At 38.3% G+C, this 21,220-nt stretch overlaps 1 protein-coding gene across 1 annotated transcript in view; it reads right to left on the bottom strand.

Annotated features, from left to right (window-relative positions):
• Window positions 1–1,497: 1,497 nt before the first annotated feature.
• The window catches only part of OSBPL11 (oxysterol binding protein like 11), a 98,139-nt gene continuing 78,416 nt past the window's right edge, over window positions 1,498–21,220 (bottom strand). Inside the window, exons 11-13 of the mRNA XM_032335886.1 lie at window positions 17,181–17,363; window positions 7,384–7,537; window positions 1,498–3,173 (exon numbers count right to left, since the gene is read on the bottom strand). Coding sequence (XP_032191777.1) covers window positions 3,108–3,173; window positions 7,384–7,537; window positions 17,181–17,363 — 403 coding nt within the window. The 3' untranslated portion in view covers window positions 1,498–3,107. The remainder of the gene's footprint in view (window positions 3,174–7,383; window positions 7,538–17,180; window positions 17,364–21,220) is intronic.

The raw sequence follows: 21,220 nt of genomic DNA on the forward strand, positions 1-21,220 counted from the left end.
TGCCGTATCTCACCCAATACATATTCTAAAAATTACTTTTCAGAGCTTAAACACTATCTATTCAAAATGCAATTAATTAGAATACAATTGTGGAGCTTAAATATAAATATTTGACAGAAGGTATAGGGTAGTGGTATCACTATAGTTAAAAAAAAAAAAAAAAAAAAAAAGTAAGTAGTTCAAATACATGGCCAGGACATTGTCGTTTTGTTACTTCTGGTCTTGGACTTCTTCACACACAATTCCTAACAGCCAGAAGAAAAGTCTACCTTTAAAACTCTGACCTAGGGGTGCCTGGGTGGCTCAGTGGGTTAAACCGCTGCCTTCGGCTCAGGTCATGATCACAGGGTCCTGGGATCAAGGCCCGCGTCCGGCTCTCTGCTCAGCGGGGAGCCTGCTTCCTTCTCTCTCTCTCTGCCTGCCTCTCCGTCTACTTGTGATTTCTGTCAAATAAATAAATAAAATCTTAAAAAAAAGAACAAAAAACTCTGACCTAAAAGAGAGAGATACAAATAAGTAGCTACTGCTATAAAGACTCCTTTCTCTGGCCAGGTGTCAACAAGGTGTGAATAGAAAAATGAAACAAAAAGACCTCTTAGCTCTATCTAGTAGATAAACTACAGTGGGAAGTCAAGAAGACAGAGACAAGGTAAAGTAATTACCCAAAAGTAGTAGTATTTCGGGGTGCCTGGGTGGCTCAGTGGGTTAAGCCTCTGCCTTTGGCTCAGGTCATGATCTCAGGGTCCTGCGATTTAGCCCCACATCAGGCTCTCTGCTCAGCACGGAGCCTGCTTCCCCCTCTTTCTCTGCCTACCTGTAATTTCTCTCTGTCAAATAAATAAATAAAATATTTTTTTAAAGTTCACTATTTAAAAAAAAGTAGTATTATTTCACTCTTGTCAAAGAAGCAACCCATTATCATGAGATTTCAATTACTCGAAAATGTATTGTTTTCCTGAAGAATTTTTAAAATTGTATTTCAATATTTCTTAAAATGGCTCAGCAATTCAAAGAAATAAATGGGTGTTCAAGTGGCTCAAAGAACAAAACAAAATCACTAGTTTAATTTTACATTCTTGCTCTATTTCCAGTATATTTAAATTAAACATTTTAGTTTTTAAAAACTCTTTTTTTTTTTTTTTTTTTAAATTTTATTTATTTATTTGACAGACAGAGATTACAAGTAGGCAGAGTGGCAGTCAGAGAGAGGAGGAAGCAGGCTCCCTGCTGAGCAGAGAGTCCGATGCGGGGCTCGATCCCAGGAACCTGGGATCATGACCTGAGCCGAAGGCAGAGGCCCCAACCCACTGAGCCACCCAGGTGCCCCAGTTTTTAAAAACTCTTATTGAATTTATTTCCTTTTCTCCCTAAGAGATTCCTGAAAATAAGAACGTAAAGAGAAAAATCAATATCCCTCTCATATGAACAAGGTGCTAACTCTACTAAATATAAACTTTCTATTTCTCTCCATTCATAAAACAGACAAAGGCATTATTGTTCTCTAGTTTTATTATTTTTCAATCTTCCCAACACATGAACTATAACTCATTTTGATATTTTTCAGTGCATTTCACAGCAAAAATGAACAAGGGAATCATTAAAATGGTTGTACATAAACCAGTTATTTTCTTATAATTTACAGTTTGTTGAAAAAAATTATTGTTTTGCTGTTTTCATCCTATCAACCCCTTCAATAAAACACAATTTATCAGAGCACAAAGCTTAAACTTCTTATGATGATGCAAGAGATACAGCCACCTAACAGGGCTGATGAATAACAGGTATGTTACACACACTGATTGGAAGACCACATCAGAAGAAACAGAGTAAGGCACCACTCTTGGAAAATTAAGGTAGCTTGCAGTAACAAGTGTTGAGCACCATAAGTAGGTGCTCAATAAATACTTGAATGAATGACAAAAGCCATAATTAGCACTATCCTTTTAATTGCCAGCAATTCTTCAACCTCAATAAAATACTTATTTAAAAAAAAGATTTGTACCTGAATACAACTTCCTGATAACTTTTTATTTCTTATTCTTTCTTCAGCATTTGAGTTTCCTTGAAAAGAGAACCACACCATACATGCACTCAGCCACATATACAACTTCTGAATTACTGACAAATATGAATAGTTGGTTTAAATTTGAGTGAACAGAGGTAAGATGAAGCATACATATCCAGAGGGATAGCACATAATACTGGATATTAACCTACGAGTGAAAAAAAGGTAAGGAAAAAGTAACAGTTTTATTCTTTAATGTTTGCTATGTTCTTTAATGCCTCAGTTCTTGAGAAAGGCCAAAATCTCATCATATTGACATGAACACATTTAAAAAAATTGTCTCTCAAGTGTAGTATTTAATAAAACTAGGTACTGAAAAACTGTTCTGAAATTTTTCAAGTCAATGTTGTTTTCAAGTATATTAAAATGCTCAGAAGAAAAAATCCTCCATGGTTATAATTCTAATCAATTTATAAATATACTTTTTAAAAGAGAGTTCCAACAGAGGTGGAGAATGGATAAGCTCCTCAGACACAGGCACACAGTCTCTTTGAAGGAACAGAATGCCTTGTTACTACAACCTGGTTGATTTTTTTTAACACTGATTTCAGGCACAATGGCTGAATCCACTTCTGGGTCATCGTCCTCCTCCTCCTCTGAGTTTGTAAGAGTAGTGAATACTTCAGTTACTGACAGAAAGCAACACACAAACTCTGATAGAGACTTCACTTCTCACTATAAAGAAATCAAAATCACTGAGTTCTCACTGTTGTGTGTGTCTTGCTGCCCCCCTGCAAAGACAGGGGATTCGAACTGAACTTTAGGAGCAGGGACTGGATAAAAGATTAATCACCTAACAATTCCCGTGAAAGGTTTTTAGATGATATTGCTCGTGTCACGTGAACAGGTTGGTGAGAGGCCCACCGTGCTTCTTCAACACTTTGGTCTTGCTGCTGTTCTAGGTGCCTTCACAGGTACATTCGTGTTCAGCTAGATTCAGTCTGTGTGATCAGGAAGCAGGTCACTCAGTGCAATGACTCCATTCTGGGAGGGTTTAGGGTAAACAGAGAAGTTCATTTGGTCGAGTCTTAGATAGTGTGCGTCACTCTGCTGGTTGTGCTGTTGGGATTAGTTTCCAAAGGGGTTTATGATAAACCCAGCCGTCACCCTGAAACAAGCAAAAAGTGTATTAAAGAACGGTTCCTCGGGCGCCTGGGTGGCTCAGTGGGTTAAGCCGCTGCCTTCGGCTCAGGTCATGATCTCAGAGTCCTGGGATCGAGTCCCGCATCGGGCTCTCTGCTCAGCGGAGAGCCTGCTTCCCTCTCTCTCTCTCTCTGCCTGCCTCTCCATCTACTTGTGATTTCTCTCTGTCAAATAAATAAATAAAATCTTTAAAAAAAAAAAAAAAAAAAAGAACGGTTCCTCTAATAGTTTCACAATCGGTGACCAAAACTAGAAGCAACACCTTCCCTGAGGTGGAATTCTACTCTCACATTTAAAAATAAGAATTTTTGTGACAGAGAAAAAAATCTGTGCCTAAGACATTACATGATGCCAATGGTTTAGCTAGGATTAGGGGAGAAGTTCTGGTGGGGGCCCCTAGTTGATGCTCAATGATCACTTTATTTGCAGAATTCATTTGTAGCAATTCTGCCAGTTTTGCCAAGACGCTGCACACTGATGGGCACCAAGCAGGCAGAGCATAAAGAAATGGTCAAGGTACTAGCTGTTCTCTCTACCTCAACCAGCATCTCTAGTATCTGAGTACTATGTCCTAGTTCTCTCCTGACTCTATTCCCATTAGTTTTCTCTGGCTCCTGTGAACAGAAAGATACCGCAAGGAGATAAAAGTTAACAGTCAGAGAATGAACTAGAACCAGGGGAATACCAAGTGAGGAAAAGAAACCCATGAAGCTATATACTGGGGGTGTAGGACTTGATATAGATTACCTGAGTTCCGTGTTCACAGGACTAGGTGAAGTAACACATCCTTAATGCATACTTCCTTCAGTTCACTTATATTAAAAATTTTCTTAAAAATTTAAATACATGTAGGGCACCTGGATGGTTCAGTGGATTAAGCTGCTGCCTTCGGCTCAGGTCATGATCTCAGAGTCCTGGGATCGAGTCTCGCGCATCAGGCTCTCTGCTCAGCAGGGAGCCAGCCTGCTTCCCTTCCTCTCTCTCTGCCTGCCTCTCTGCCTGCCTCTCTGCCTACTTGTGATCTCTGTCAAATAAATAAATAAAATCTTAAAAAAAAAAATTTAAATACATGTATTTTATCTTGTTCCTAAAATGACTTGAGACTGGCAATTACTTCGTTTCTAGTGACAAGGACTCATTCTCTCCTTGACTACATTTCAGTTGGACTACTTTGAGCTCTCTTCTTGACTAGGCTCAACCATGGCCTACTGAGCTCAATTTTAGCAAAGAATTCTGATAAGCCAGTTAGCCAAGTATCCCCCCAACCCCAAATCCTTGATTTTGAAACTCTTTTGTTTTCCTACCCTTGATATGTAATCAAGTTCCTCTCTCCCCACCCCAATCCTTGATATCTAACCAAGATTCTCTTTTCTACTCACTCCCTCACATTTCCACTTGTCCCTGTACTCAGCACTGCGTTCAATCCCTCTTCTCTATTACAATAGTCCTGAATGAAAATTTTCTTGATGTTTTCAGTAAGTATCAAAATAATTCTTCTTTAATAATAGCAACCATTAGGGGCATTTGGGTGGCTCAGTGGGTCAAGTGTTCTGCCTTTGGCTCAGGTCATGAATGTCAGGCTCCCTACTGAGCGAGAGGAGTCTGCTTCTTCCTTTCCCTCTGCTGCTCCCCCTCATGCTCTCTTTCTCCCTTGCTCTCAAATAAATAAGTCTTTAAAAAAAATAATAGCAACCATTAGATTGTTTATATTAAATCACCTGGTTGGTAATTCTCAACTCCTTTAGTACTGTTCTTTGAAAAAGATGTCAACTAATTACATCACAGAATGCCAGATTGGTAGATCTCCAAGAATAAATGAGAAGTCTCAACTTTACATGTCACGTTATTAGCAAGAATTAGGGTGCTTATCTTTTAAAATTTCATTAGTTGTTATCTTTTTCTTTTTTTTAAGATTTTATTTTTGAGGAATTTCTACACCCAACATAGGGTTCAAACTCACAACCCTGAGATCAAGAGCTGCATGCTCTAACTGAGCTGGCCAGGCGCCCCTATATCTTTTAGCCATTATAGCCCCCTGCTCTCGACTCCCAGAGTTCACTTTTAATGATTTACAGAAGTCCTCCTTTAGAAATTCGCCTCCTAGAATCTACTCCTGGTATATCTGCCTTCTTTTTATTTATTTATTTATTTATTTATTTATTTATTTGACAGACAGAGATCACAAGCAGGCAGAGAGATAGGCAGAGAGAGAGAGGAGGAAGAGGCTCCCCGCTGAGCAGAGAGCCTGATGCGGGGCTCGATCCCAGGACCCTGGGATCATGACCTGAGCCGAAGGCAGAGGCTTTAACCCACTGAGCCACCCTGGCACCCCATCTGCCTTCTTTGAAATGAAAAAAAAAATCCAAAGCTACCGGACTATAACATTGAGTAATAACAACAAAGTTTTATTTTTTCATATAAAAGACTAATGTGAAGTATTTTTCCCTTTATTATTCCCATCCATGAAAATGGCCAGTATTTTTTTTTTTTACGATTCTATTTATATATTTGACAGAGACACAGCAAGAGAGGGAGCACAAGTAGGGGGAGGAGGAGAGGAAGAAGCAGACTCCCCACTGAGCAAGGAGCCCGATGCGGGGCTCGATTCCAGGACCTGGAGATCATGACCTGAGCTGAAGGCAGACGTTTAACCGACTGAGTCACCCAGGTGCCCCGGACAGTATTCTTAATACTCAAAAATTAGAAAAATAAAGGTAATGAAGCCACTATAATAAACTATGGATTTTTAGGGTTAATAACTATGCAAAAATCAACATCAAATTACTTTTGGCAAAGTCCTCCTGATGGACCAATATTAAAATTCAGTGGGCTTTAGATGTGTTTATTGACAAGAGAACATTTTTTTCTCTCTTTTAAAAATATTTTACTTATTGGGACGCCTGGGTGGCTCAGTTGGTTAGGCAGCTGCCTGGGATCAAGTCCCACATCGGGCTCCTTGCTCAGCAGGGAGCTTGCTTCTCCCTCTGCCTCTGCCTGCCATTCTGTCTGCCTGTGCTCGCTCTCTGCCCCCCTCTCTCTCTGATAAATAAATAAAATCTTAAAAAAAAAATTTTTTTTACTTATCTATTTTTAGAGAGAAAGGGAGAAAGAGAGAGCACCTGCAGTGGGGAGGGACAGAGGGACAAACAGATTCCCCGCTGAGCAGAGAGTCCAATGCGGGACTCAATCCCAGGAACCTGGGATCATGACCGGAGCTGAAGGCAGATGCTTAACTGACTGAGCCACCCAGGTACCCTTTTTTTTCTCCACCCAACGTGGAGCTCAAATTCACAACCCCGAGATCAAGGGTTGTGTGTTCTTCTGACTGCGCCAGCCAGGCACCCTGACAAGTAAACTTTTTTTGGTGTCAGCTCTGGTCCACTATTCACCTTTCTCTGAGTTCTACCAGAAAGTAATAAACAAAACAAGACAAAACAAAACAAAAATCTTTAAATTTAGATAAGATTCCATAAATCATTTAGTCCAGCTGCAAAATCAGTGCATCAAACTCTTCCATGTAAGCCATGGTCTCATATAGGACTAATGATGCATTACTATAAAATGTACTCCCTTATTATTGGATATTTTTGATTGTTGTATAATTTCTTCTTATTCTAAACTCAAAATTCCTGGTAGGGTAGGCCTAACTCAGAACTGCTATACAAACTGATAAAAAATTTCTACAAGATAAAGCATACACATATCTGAAGAAGATTACAACAAATGGTCCTAATTTTCGGTTTCCTAGGCTAAACACCCCACTTTATTCTTTTTTCTTTAAATGTCAAGATTCCAGCCACTTCATTACCCTTTGTATAGCTATTTAAGTTTGTCATGTCTCTCCTTAAAATGTGGTCTCTGGAAGTAAACAAAGAGTTTCAGTGTTTTTCAAAAGGTAATAAATTATAAATTGTATCCTCTATTACTGTGATTGAGATTATGTTATTAGCATTTTTGTTTCTGACCAATTTAATCCTAAAATCTACCTCATCTGAACTGCTGCTAAACTATTTTACCTTGGCAAACTGTGAAAAGCTCATGAAAAAGCTCCTCGTTAAGCTGGACTAGTTTCAGAAATAAAGATGTATAAGTGATAACAATTCAAGAAAGCCTAATAAGCTAAAGTCCTCACTAAGTAGATAATGAGTTTTAGTCTGAAGACACGTAGGACAAACCTCTTTAATAAAATACTTGGTTTTCCAGGGTGTGCCTGTTTCAGTTCGATGCCTTTCTTCAGTCCTCTGGCGTTCTTCCAAGGTACGTTTATGCTCCGTGGCTTTATCAATTTCAGATTCCCTCAGAGAGTCTGTCACATTTTTCCACAATCGCCTAAAATCAGAAAAGCCACAGATCTTACAAGCATTCTTTTAAAAAAGATAATAGAACTGATACCCTTGAAATTAAAAGTAATTTAAAAAAACTTTGTCTCCTGATTCAGATATATAGTTTCATGTATATGAGTTACAAAACCATGGAATAATAGTATGGTGCTGATACTGATGTCCAAGATGCCGCTCCTTCTGCTTTTTCTTTTCAAATAAAAAATAGTTTGTATTATATAAAGTAATAGATTTTTATTTTTAAGACACTTAGGAATTAATAAGCAAAAAGATAAATAAATTTGTTAAAAGCTGAAAGTTTAGAGACTTCTACTTCTGGACATGATAAGAAAATGGGGACCAGACTTAATCCTCCTGCCTTTAATCAGCTAGGAAACCAGACAAAATATATTGAAACAATGGAGACTACAGATATTGAGCAAAAGGCAAGTACAGGACAGTGATTCCTGGGAGTAGGAAATAGATAAGGAGAGTCCTACGGGTGCTCCAACTCACTGGCTAGAGTTTATTGGCACAGCAGAAGAAGGGAAGCTCAACTAACTCCAAGCAAAAGAAAACTGCCCAGACAACTCTTTGGGAGAAAGAACAGTCTGTTCAACAAATGGCGCTGGGACAAACGGTATCTAAAAGCAAAAAGAGGACCTCAGACCCTTATCTCAAAAGGAAACTTTTACAAGAACACACAGGAGAAAATCTCTGAGGCTGGGTTAGGCGAAGATTTCCTAGATACAATACCAAAACCCTATTCCATAAAAGAAAACATCGACAATCTTATCTCAAAAAAATTAAAACCTTTTACTGAAAAAAACTCACTACAAAAATTTTTTAAAATAAGCAACAGACAAGGAGAAAATATTTTCAAAACACATATCCAATAAAGGATTTGTATTCAGAATTCAAAGAATTCCTGCAACCCAAGAGGACAATCATACATTTCACCAAACAAGATAAACAAGTGTGTAATTAATTAGCACATGAAAATATGTTCAACATCATTAGTCATTTGGAATATGCAAATTAAAACCATAATAAGACTATTTCACACCACCTAAAAGGAGTAGATGGGTATAAGGTAGGCAATAACAAATGTTGATAAGGAGGTATGTGGAGAACTGACACACTTCTACATTGCTGGCAGGAGTGTAAAGTGGTGTAGCCACTTAGGAAAATAGTTCGGCAGTTTCCTGGAAAGTTAAATGTAAAACTTCCAGACAATCCAGCAATTACCATTTCAGATATTTACCCAGAGAAATGAAAACATAGCCACCCAAACAAGAATGTTCATAGTGGTATTAATCATCATAGTCCAAAACTGGCAATGTCCACCAGCTGGTGAAGGGATAGACAGACAGAATGTGGTTCCATATGAGGGAACACTATTCAGCAATATAAAAAATGAGCTACTGGGTGCCTGGGTGGCTCAGTGGGTTAAGCCGCTGCCTTCGGCTCAGGTCATGATCTCAGGGTCCTGGGATCGAGTCCCGCATCGGGTTCTCTGCTCCGCGGGGAGCCTGCTTCCTCCTCTCTCTCTGCCTGCCTCTCTGCCTACTTGTGATCTCTCTGTGTCAAATGAATAAATAAAATCTTTAAAAAAAAAAAATGAGCTACTGATACATGTTGTATCTTAGATGAACCTCAAAAACACTATGCTAAGTGAAAGAAGCCAGGCACAAGATATCACATATTATATATTCCATTTATCTGAAGTATCCAGAAAAAACACATTTATAGACAAAAGTAGGTTCCCTGAGAATGGGGATGGGAATGGAATGGACATTAGCTATAAATGGGAATAAGGGTCTTATGGGATGCTAAAGGTTGTGAAACTGATTTATGGTGATGACTGCATTGCTCAAGAAAGTTGCTAAAAATCACTTATATATAAACTTGAAACAGGTGAATTTTATAATATGTAAAATATATCTTGATAAAGTTTTTAAGTATTAAAGCAGAACTTTTAGTATTAAAAAAGCAGAGTTTCTAGTATTAAAGCAGAATTCAAAGCAAGAACTACCACCAGGGGAGCGCCTGGGTGGCTCAAGTCATTGGTATCTGCCTTTGGCTCGCGTCATGATCCCAGGGTCCGTCATGATCCCAGGGTCCTGGGAACGAGCCCCGAATCAGGCTTTCTGCTCCATGGGAGGTCCTCTCCCACTCCCCCTGCTTGGGCTCTCTGCCCTCTCCCGCAGTGTCTCTGTCAAATAAGTAAATAAAATCTTTAAAAAAAAAAAAAAAAGAAAAGAAAGCTATCGCCAGGGATAAAGATCATTTCATAATGATCAGAGTTCAGTGCATTAAGAGGACATACAATCCCAAATCTGTTGTCCCTACCACAGAGCTTCAAATAACGTAAAGACTTAGACAACTATGAAGAGAAATATGCAATTATAATTGGTAATTTCAATAACTGACCTCAACTGATGAAACAAATACACAGAAAATTAGTAAAACAAAGAGTACTAGAAAAATACTATCAACCCAGTTGAGCTAATTGGTATTTACAGAGTACTGTCACCTAACATCAACTGAATACACACTCTTGTCAAGTGCCCACGAAATGTTTACCAAGACAGAATGTATTCAGGGTTATAAAACAAATCTCAATAAAATCGGAAGGACTAAAACCATACCAAGTATATCCTTGGCCAAAATTAAGTTAAACTAAAAATGAATAGTGGGACGATAGCTGGGAATTTTCCAAATATTTGGATATTAAATAATACATTACTAAATAACTTCATGAGTCCCCCCCAAAAAAAATCAAAGGAAAATCAGAAAACACATACCAAAAGTTTGAAATAGCTAAAGCAGGCTTAGAGAGAAACATATTAAATATTTATATTAGGAAAGAAGAAGAAATTGGTCTAATGAGGGGTCAAACTATGGCTGGCTACCCAAATTTTTATTGTAACATAGTGGTGTCTATCCTTTCAAGGTCTGTGGCTGCTTTCATGCTTCAGTGGCAGAGCTGAGTAGTTGTAGTAGAGACTATCTCACCCACTAGGCCTAAAATATTTACTCTCTGGGCTTTTATAGAAAAGTTCGCTGATCCCTGACCTAAGTTTCTCTTTTAAGAAACTAGAAAAAGGAAGAGCAAATGATGTACCAAGTAAGCATAAAAGAGGAAATAAAAAAAAGAGCAGAAATCAATGAATAACAAAATAGAAATATAGACAAAAAGCAATGAAATAAAAACTGGCTCTTTGAGTAAAATTAATAATTCTTTAATAAATAATCATTAATAAAAATCTTTAAACCCATTGATAGGAAAAGAAAATATTACCAACATAAAGAATGAAAGCGGGACATCACTATAGAGATCCTACACACATTAAAGGAAAACTAAGGAATTATTATAAACTATATGTCAATAAATTTGACAAACTAGATGTAGGTGAAATTAATCAATTCCTTAAAAGACATCAACTACCAACCTTCAATTAAGACAACCTCACTATCCCTCTAAAGATAATGAATTATATAGAAATAAAATAAAAACTCCCTCAAAGAAAACAACAGACCAATATCCCCCATGAATGTAGATATAAAAAATCCTTAATAAAATTTTAGCGAAGAGAATCCAACGGTATCTCTTCTTTTTTTTTTTAAAGATTTTTTTTTTAAATTATTTATTTGACAGACAGAGATCACAAGTAGGCAGAGAGGCAGGCAGGGAGAGAGGGGGGAAGCAGGCTCCCCGCTGAGCAGAGGGCCCGATGCGGGGCTCGATCCCAGGACCCTGGGATCATGACCTGAGCCGAAAGCAGAGGCTTTAACCCACTGAGCCACCCACGTGCCCCTCCAACAGTATCTCTTAAACATTTGTCTGCTTTATTAATAGCTGGATTCTTACAAATGTTTCTACATTCAATCTGTTCTATTATTTTAGTTTAATTAAAAAAAGAAAAATCTAGGGGCGCCTGGGGGCTCAGTGGGTTAAGTGGCTGACTCCTGGTTTCTGCTCAGGTCATGATCTCAGGGACCTGGGATCAACACCTGCATTAGGCTCTGTGTTTAGTGTGGAATATGTTTGAGATCCTCTCTCTCCCTTTGCTCCTCCCACCCCCCCAAGTGTGTGTGCATGCATTCTCTCTAAAATAAATAAAATCTTTAGGAAAAAAAAGTAACACAGATGAAGGAAATCCACAGAGAATAAATGGTAACATTGGTGGCACTCTCTAGAAAATAATAAATAAAAATAAGTCTTAAGAAAATCTGGCCTCACATAGATACAGAGTTGGAAAAGAGAATATTTTAACATACTTCTCAAGTAATTTAATTCTTTGGTATTGTATTAAATTCACCAGGTCGTAGTTTTTTATTCTTATTTATGTATTTATTTACATAATCTTAACCAGGGTCTGTGTTGCACAGAGACCCATATGGGCCTCAATCTCACAACCCTCAGGTAGTGACTTGAGCCAAAACCAAAAGTCCAACATTTAACCAACTGACACACTTGGTTACCACACCAGGTGGTAGTTTTTTAAAAGTTGCCTGCAGTGTGGAAAATGAAAGATGTCAATTAATTTCTTATATTGTGCTACAAGGAAACTCATTGGTCTAACTGGCATCATGACTGGATTTTTCTTTTTTTTTTTTAATTTAAATTTTAGGTAGCTAACACACAATGCAATGTTGGTTTCTAAATCAGAATTCAGTGATTCATCACTTAAATACAATACCCAGTGCTCATCATAACAAGCGCCCTCCTTAATACCCATCACCCATCTAGCTCATCCCCCACCAACCTCCTTCCAACAACCCTCAATTTGTTCTTCGGAGTCTCTTATGGCATGTTTCCCTCATTCTTTTTTTTTTTTTTTCCTTTTCCCCTTTCTCATATGTTCATTTGTTTTCTTTCTTAAATTCCACATATGAAATTTTCCAAATTCTGATTTTTGTCTTGAAGCTTAAATAGTTTTTCCAGTTTAACTGAGATACAAATGACATACAGGACTGTTACATAAGTTTAAGATGTACAGCATAGTAAATTGACTTATATACACTGTGAAATACTTACCACACTGAGTTTCATTAACATTCATCATTGCATATAAATAAAAAAGTTTTTTCCCCTTGTGATTAGAGTTCTAGGATCTACTCTTTTAACAGCTTTCAAATATACCACATGGCAATGTCAACCATAGTCATCATATTGTACACGACATCCCCTAGTACTTGTTTACCTTACAAATGGAAGTCTGTACCTTTTGATCACCCTTATCTAATTCTTCCACTGCCCAACCCCCACCTCTGGTAACCTCAAATCTGATCTATTTTCCATGAGGTTTTTATTTTGCCTAAATTACCTATAAGTAAGATCATACAGTATTTGTCTTTCTGTGACTTATTTCATTTAGCATAATATCCTCAAGGTCCATCCACATTGTCACAAATGGCAGGATTTCCTTCCTTTTTATGGTTGAATATAATTCCGCTGTGTATATACTACAACTTCTTTTCAAGTTAAAAAAAAATTTTTTTTAAATAATCTCTACCCCCCAAATGGGGCTCAAACTTACAACTCCGAGATCAAGAAGTACATGCTCTTCCAACTCAGCCAGCCAGGCGCCATATATACTACATATTCTTATCCATTCATCTCTTGACAGATACAAGTTGTTTCTGTTTATTTATCTACCTATTTACTTTCCACTTTCTCTTTTTTAAAAAAATTTTTTCACTTTATTTCTTCATCACGGTATTTCCCCCAACCCTCACCCACCTCCCCTCTTGGAACCATGAGTTTGTTTTTGTTTTTAAAGATTTTATTTATTTATTTGACAGAGAGAGATCACAACTAGGCAGAGAGGCAGACGGGGGGGGGAGGGGGGGAAGCAGGCTCCCCACCGAGCAGAGAGCCTGATGTGGGGCTCGATCCTAGGACCCTGGGATCATAACCAGAGTTGAAGGCAGAGGCTTTAACTCACTGAGCCACTCAGGTGCCCCTCATTTTGTTTTCTATAGCTGAAGAGTCCATTTCATGGTCTCTATTTTTCTCTCTGCTCATGTGTTTCGTTTCTTAAATTCCACATATATGAGATCATCATATGATATTTGTCTTTCTCTGACCTATTTAGCTTATTATACTTTCCAGTTCTATACACAACATTGCAAATGGCAACATTTTCTTCTTCTTTTTTTTTTTAATATTTTTTTTTTATTTATTTATTTGACAGAGAGAGATCACGAGTAGGCAGAGAGGCAGGCAGAGAGAGAGAGGAGGAAGCAGGCTCCTGCTGAGCAGAGAGCCTGATGCGGGACTCGATCCCAGGACCCCGAGATCATGACCTGAGCCGAAGGCAGCGGCTTAACCCACTGAGCCACCCAGGCGCCCAACATTTTCTTCTTTTAATGGCTAAATAACATTCCTCTGTGTGTATGTGTGTGTACGTACCATACACACACAGTGAGTTAAAGCCTCTGCCTTCAGCTCAGGTCATGATCCCAGGGTCCTGGGATCAAGCCCCGCATCGGGCTCTCTGCTCGGCAGGAAGCCTGCTTCCTCCTCTCTCTCTGCCTGCCTCTCTGCCTACTTGTGATCTCTGCCTGTCAAATAAATAAATAAAATCTTTAATAAATAAATAAATAAAATCAATCTTAAAAAAAAAATATATAAATATATATATATATATAGAGAGAGAGAGAGACAGAAATAATGCTCCTCTAAATATACAGGAGCATGTATCCCTTCGAATTAGTGTTTTTGTACTTTGGGATAAATACCCAGTAGTGTGATTGCTGGATCATAGGATAGTTCTATTTTTAATTTTTTGAGGAACCTCCATACTATTTTCCACAGTGGCTGCATCAGTTTGCATTTCCACCAACACTGTAAGAGAGTGTCTTTTTCTCTACATCCTTGGCAACACCTCTTGTTGTATCAGTTCTTTATATACTTTGGATACTAACCCTTTATCAGAAATGTCATTTGCAAATATCTTCTTCCATTCTGTAGCATACCTTTTAGTTTTGTTGTGCAGAAACTTTTTTTATTTTGATGTAGTCCCAATAGTCTACTTTGCTTTTATTTCTCTTACCTCAGGAGACCCATCTAGAAAAATGTTGCTACAGCTGATGTCAGAGAAATTATTGCCTGTGTTCTCTCTATTCTAGGATTTTTATAGTTTCAGGTTTCACATTTAGGTCTTTAAGCCATACGTTGTTTCCATTTAAATTTTACTATTAGTAAAGCATACTGTCCACTGTTTTTCTTGAAATGTCATGTTCATGTCATTAATTTGTGAGAAAAATGTCTGCCCAACATTGAATTAGAATAGTCGTAGTTTGCCAATCATTCTTTTCTTTTTTAATTAAAAAAATTCTTTTTAAAAGATTTTATTTATTTATCTGAGAGAGTGAGAGAACACAAGCAGGGGAAGCACCAGAAGCAGAAGCAGGCTCCCTACTGAGCAGGGAGCCCACTTCTCCCTCTGCCTGCTGCTCTCCGTGCTTGTGCTCTCACTGTCTGTCAAATAAATAAAATCTTAAAAAAAAAAAAAAAAAAAAGAAGTGTTGTTTCATGAAAGCAGCAGTTAATTCAGCTTCTAACTCAAACAACTGCACTCAAACAAGTGCTTTTCCTCCAGATAACCACCATACTTCTCATTATCTACCACCAGCACTTTATGCATACTACCAATCTGTCAGGTAGACTATTAAAAAGATGAGTACTCAATTGTACTGACATAATAAAATTAACAATCTGTACTTTTTAAAAAAAAAAAAAACATTTTATTTTTATTGAGAGAGAAAGAGAGAGAGCATGTGCAGAGGGAGGAGGAGAGAGAATCTCAAGCAGACATGCCAAATACAGAGCCCAGTGCTGGGCTCAGTCTCTCATGATCCTGAGATCATGACCTAAGCCAAAACCAAGAGTCAGAGGCTCAAGTGTGCCACCCAGGTGCCCTGGAACTTTTTAAAGGATATCAAAACAAAACAAAACAAAACAAAAAAACAATAAAAAACCTGGCATCTTAAAAAAATGCAAGTACATGGGCAGTGAAGAATACAATGACTTCGTGTACAGTTGTGTACCACTGCCATGATTAGTGTGAAGACTGGCAGTGCCACCCATCACCGCTTATGTACCACCAACCCAAGTGCCACAGAGTGAAAGAGCAAATAACATCTTAGCATTATTATGAAAATAAAATTCAACCTGAAAATCCCAAGGACAGCTGGGGGTCCACAGACTAAACCTGAATGAAGAACCTCTCCTTTTGAATCACTGTATTGTAAACCTAAAACTAGTTTCACATTCTGTTAACTATGCTGGAATTAAAATAAAATAAAAAGAACCTCTCCTTTAGGATAAATCCCTAGAAGAAAACGTTTCCCTCATCATTACTGTTTTGTTTCATGATACAATCTGAGTCTTTGGTTAATTATAAATGGTTAGATTTAATTATATAATTACAAATGGCTTAGTTCTATTTATACAATCTTAAGATGTTTAATGCTTCCATTTATTCCATTTTTCTTTTTAAAACTGATACAGCAATCCTTCCACAAGATATAAAATTTCAACAGTTCAAAGGGGATTCTGTGGGGCACCTGGGTGGTTTAGTCGTGAAGCGTCTGCCTTTAGCTCAGGTCATGATCCCAGAGTCCTGGGATCAAGTCCCAGATCAGGCTCCCTGCTCAGAGAGAAGTCTGCTTCTCCCTTTCTCTCTCTCTGCCCCTCCTCCCCCACCACTGATTCTCTCTCTTTCTCAAATAAATAAATAAAATCTTTAAAAAAAAGAGGTGGGGAGGTTTCTATAAAAGGAAGTCTCTTTCATATCCTAGATCCCAGTACTTCTCTCTAGAAGCAACCACTATGAACACATCTAGGAAACTTCATTTTTTTTTTTTTTTAAGATTTTATTTATTTATTTGAGAGAGAGACAGGGAGAGAGAGCATGAGCGAAGAGAAGGGCAGAGAGAGAAGCAGACTCCCCGTGGAGCTGGGAGCCCGATGCGGGACTCGATCCCGGGACACCGAGATCATGACCTGAGCCGAAGGCAGTTGTCCAACCAACTGAGCCACCCAGGCGTCCCAGGAAACTTCATTTATTGCCAAAATACCCTCTAGGGAGGTTGTACCAGCAGTATGAAAATGACTATTTGCTCACGTTTTGTCAAAGGAGGTTATTATTTTAGGGACGCCTGGGTGGCTCAGTGGGTGAAGCGTCTGCCTTCAGCTCAGGTCATGATCCTGTCCTGCATCGGGCTCCCTGCTCAGTGGGGGAGCCTGCTTCTTCCTCTCCCTCTGACTCTTACCCCTCTATTTGTGCGCTCACTCTCTCTCTCTCAAATAAGTAAAATCTTAAAAAAAAGAAAAAGAAATATTATTTTAAAAACTAATTTATCTTATTGTTTAATTTCTATTTCTTTGAATTCTAAATACACTGAGTAATTTTTCATTCTTAGTGGGCCTTTTCCTCTACTTTTGAACTGCCTCTTTATGTTCTTTGCTCCCATTTGGGGCATCTGTCTTTTGTGAATAATTTGTTAAGAGTTTTTCTGATAAAGATAGTAATCCTTTGACTGTGAACTGGTGAAGTGACTTGCCTAAGGCTGCAAACTATGAAAAGGCTTAGACAGAGTATTGGACTCTTTCCTAGATGGATGTGGGGATGACATACCTGGACTCAAATGGATCTTGCTTCTCCAGAGGTCTTACTCTCTTCTTTGTTACTGCCAATTTAGTCAAGTCCACATACTTGGTCTCTCCATTGCTGTAAGTGAACTCAAGAACACTATTCCATTCACCTTGCACTCTGCATACCACAGTATTGGTGATGTTGTGCTTTACTTCACCTGTAACCCTAGAAGCAGGTAAGAAATAAAAATGTGCTCTAATAAGTGAAACTAGGCTTGTTTCTTAGTATTCTGAAACCTAAAGACATACTTTCTGAATTCTGTTTAAATTGGTTAAATAGCTCACTTCAGTTTGTCAGTGCCAAGCCAGACTGTAAATCCCATGACAGCTTACTAGATAATTTTTTCAAATAATGTCAACTTTAATCTTTTAGAAAGAGTACTAGGACTCAAACCAGAGACTAAGTTACCATAAGTGGTCACAAAGTGTGATCTTTAAATGCTTGCTACAAATAAAACTATAATACTAAAACTAAATAGAAATATAAAAATATTAACATTTCCTTTTTATTACAGTTTTAAAATGTTACAATATTACAATTTAACTTTTTAAAAAAACTAGCCCTACTCATTTAAAAGTTTCGAGTCCCTATATTTGAAGTTCTGGTATAAGCGTAATTTTATTTATTTTTTATTTTTTTTTAAAGATTTTATTTATTTATTTGTCAGAGAGAGAGTGAGCGAGAGCACAGGCAGACAGAGCGGCAGGCAGAGTCAGAGGGAGAAGCAGGCTCCCTGCGGAGCAAGGATTCTGACGTGGGACTCGATCCCATGACGCTGGGATGATGACCTGAGCTGAAGGCAGCTGCTTAACCAACTGAGCCACCCAGGCGTCCCATAAGCGTAATTTTAAATATAGACACCAGATAAACCAGTAAGAGGCAGAAAAATTGAAAAAAAAAATTTTTTTAATATTCTCTTGCCAAAAGAGAAAAATTAAAAGAGTATGGGTATAAAAAATTATCATCATCAACAGAGAACTCCAAGAGAACTCAAACACTATTGTTGTTGAAAGTTTAATGAAGAGTAAGTTATCCAGCTAGGTTATCAACAGACAGATAGGATGTGGCTCAGATGAAGATCAGAATAAACAGGTCTAATTATTTTTATTAATTTTTTTTAGAGATTTTATTTACTTGTCAGAGAGAGAGCAAGAACTGGGAGCGGCAGGCAGGAGGAGAAGCAGGCTCCCTGCTGAACAAGGAGCCTTGGAACTCGACGCCAGGACCCTGGGATCACGACTTGAGTTGAAGGCAGACACTTAACTGACTGAGCCATCCAGGAGCCCCTGGCTGAATTATTTTTAATGAAGCATTTTGTGTTCACTGTAGGACACAAGTAACAACAGGGTCAGATAAGACAGAGGTTCAGAACTTAGAGAATAGTGGGCAAATGTTAGGGTCTAATCAGTGCGTCAGTGACTGTGGTTTATCTGGATTCAAAAGGCAGTCCACAAGACCAAAGCCCAGTGGTTCAGGCTACAGGAAGTAGTATTTGTCAGGAATAAGTCAAGGTACTAGGAACCAGAAGGACACAGCGAAACATAAGGAGCCCATCCATGGTTTTCAATCAGGAGAAGTTAAATAAAGGTCTGCAAACTCAGAACTCAAAGCAGAGATATAGGGACCAATTAGCAAATGATCTATGAACCAGATTTTGGAGATCGAGGTAGGAGGGATTTGGAATCCAAGAGCAAACCAAATGTCCAAAATCAAAAGCTATGCATAATGACAGCTCACTGGACACAAAAGAACACCATGGCTACCAGTCTGCTTGATTACAGCACAGATGGGAACTTGGTTATACTTCAAAGCATATGAACTTAAATAAGTCCATGTGGAGGGTTTCTTGTGACATCCGTGTTTCCTCTCTGACCCCACTTGCCAACATTGTTCCCTTCTTTGAAAATCTGTTTCTAACCAGAAAGGATATGAGGAGATGGCACTGAGTACTTTATCCGTTCCCTTCTCCATCCACACATACACAGAACCAAATTCTGAGAATTAAGGGACCATCAAATATTCCTCACTTGATCTTTTACTGCCACAGCACAATCTCTCAAGTCATCATCTCCCGCACACGCCTTCCCACTGGAAAACAGCACACCTAGGTCCCTGTGCATGCATGCCGAGTTACGTGGGGTCTGTGCTGCTTGGTGCAGCTACACAGCAAGAGCAGCACGAACAGGGCTAGGGCGAGGAACAAGAATCACACATAGTAGAGGGATGGGGAACATGCAAAAGCAACACAAGGACGAAGGGCTTCACCTCATTCTGCTTATAGTAATTGTTCCTAACAGCCTAATGCAGGGCTGGCAAACTTCTGTAAAAGACTGGGAATTAAATAGCAGGATTTGCAGGCCAAACTGTCTCACAACTACTTAACTCGGTCACTGTAACATGAAAGCAATTATAGCCAGTAAATAAATGAATATCTAAACGTATAAAACACATAAATCTAGGGGCAGCTGGGTGGCTCCGTCAGTTAAGCATCTGACTCCGGATCTCAACTCAGGTCTTGATCTCAAGGTCACGAGTTCTAGCCCTATGTTGGGTAAAAAAAAAAGAGAAAGGGCATGTAGCTCTAGACCTTGTTACCAACCAATAACACAGACTATGTGGCCCATAAGATACTAAGAGCTGAATCTTTTTTTTTTTTTTTTAAAGATTTTTATTTATTTGCTAGAGAGAGAGAGAGAGATACAGAGCGCAAGCACAGGCAGACAGAGTGGCAGGCTAGAGGCAGAGGGAGAAGCAGGCTCCCTGCCGAGCAAGGAGCCCAATGTGGGACTTGATCCCAGGACGCTGGGATCATGACCTGAGCCGAAGGCAGCCGCTTAACCAACTGAGCCACCCAGGCGTCCCCTAAGAGCTGAATCTTAAGCTATCATCCTACTCATCTCTAAACTGGGAATAATTTGGTAATTGATAAGGCATTACTCTCTCACTTTCTAAAAATATGACAACAAGTTAGCCTTTTAGATGGTCTAGACTCTGTCTCTACAGCTATTTGGAATACCAGAAAATCATTGAATATATTAACTTGGCTTCATATATAAAGTTTTCATTGACTGAGGTGCCTGGCTGGCTCAGCTGGGGGAGCATGCAACTCTTCATCTCAGGATTGTGAGTTCAAGCCCCATATCAGGTGAAGAGATTACTTAAAAAAAAAAACTTAAAAAAAAAAAAAAAAAAAGAAAGAAAGTTTTTACTGATTGAAAGTTAAGATTTTTAACTTTGGGTTTTATTGATATATATATATATATATATATATATATATATATATATATGAAATACCCACATGAAGGATAATTACATTTTACGCAGAACTACTGAAGGAGACATTGCCTATTTGTGTTTCTAAATGTCACTTATATAAGGATAGCTGCAACAAATCCCTTTAAATTTTAATACCAGGAAAACAGTTTGTCTCTCTAGAAAATGTGATAGGCTTCCTTTATCAAACAATGAGAGGTATGTTGAGCATCAAGTTTCCTTTTTCACTTTAACATGAGTCAGAATTAAATTTTCTTTTCATGTATAATAATTATCTAATCTCTCCTCCATTGCTATGATTATCATAATAATAGACCTTTTAAATATATGACATTTTCCCAAAAAGCCTTACAAACAGTTTCCAAAGATAGGGTGCTGGTTTCTAATACTACACTGAAAGTTTCTTGAAGGCAGAGGTAGCCTTTCTATACTGTACCTCCAGTAAGCCAGAAAGTATGTCACTTGACAGACAGTTCACATAATCTTAGTATCATTCCACTAGACAGACAGAAGATAGAGTGCTATTTATCTGTACTGCTAATTCTGACCTCACTTTAGGATGACTTTATAAAATCATCATCATCCTGAAGTGAGTGTGGAAAATGGGATCAGGAGATAGACACGGACAAGAGGAATAGTTAAGTAGGCTCACTTGGCTGCACTGGACAGAGTTGTGGAAAATGAGGGAGTAAGGGAAGACAAGTGGAAGATAATATATTTATATCAAATGCAGACAGCAGATAATGTGT

The sequence above is a fragment of the Mustela erminea genome, chromosome 1 (genome assembly GCF_009829155.1).
Source record: "Mustela erminea isolate mMusErm1 chromosome 1, mMusErm1.Pri, whole genome shotgun sequence".
NCBI classification, from domain to species: domain Eukaryota; kingdom Metazoa; phylum Chordata; class Mammalia; order Carnivora; family Mustelidae; genus Mustela; species Mustela erminea.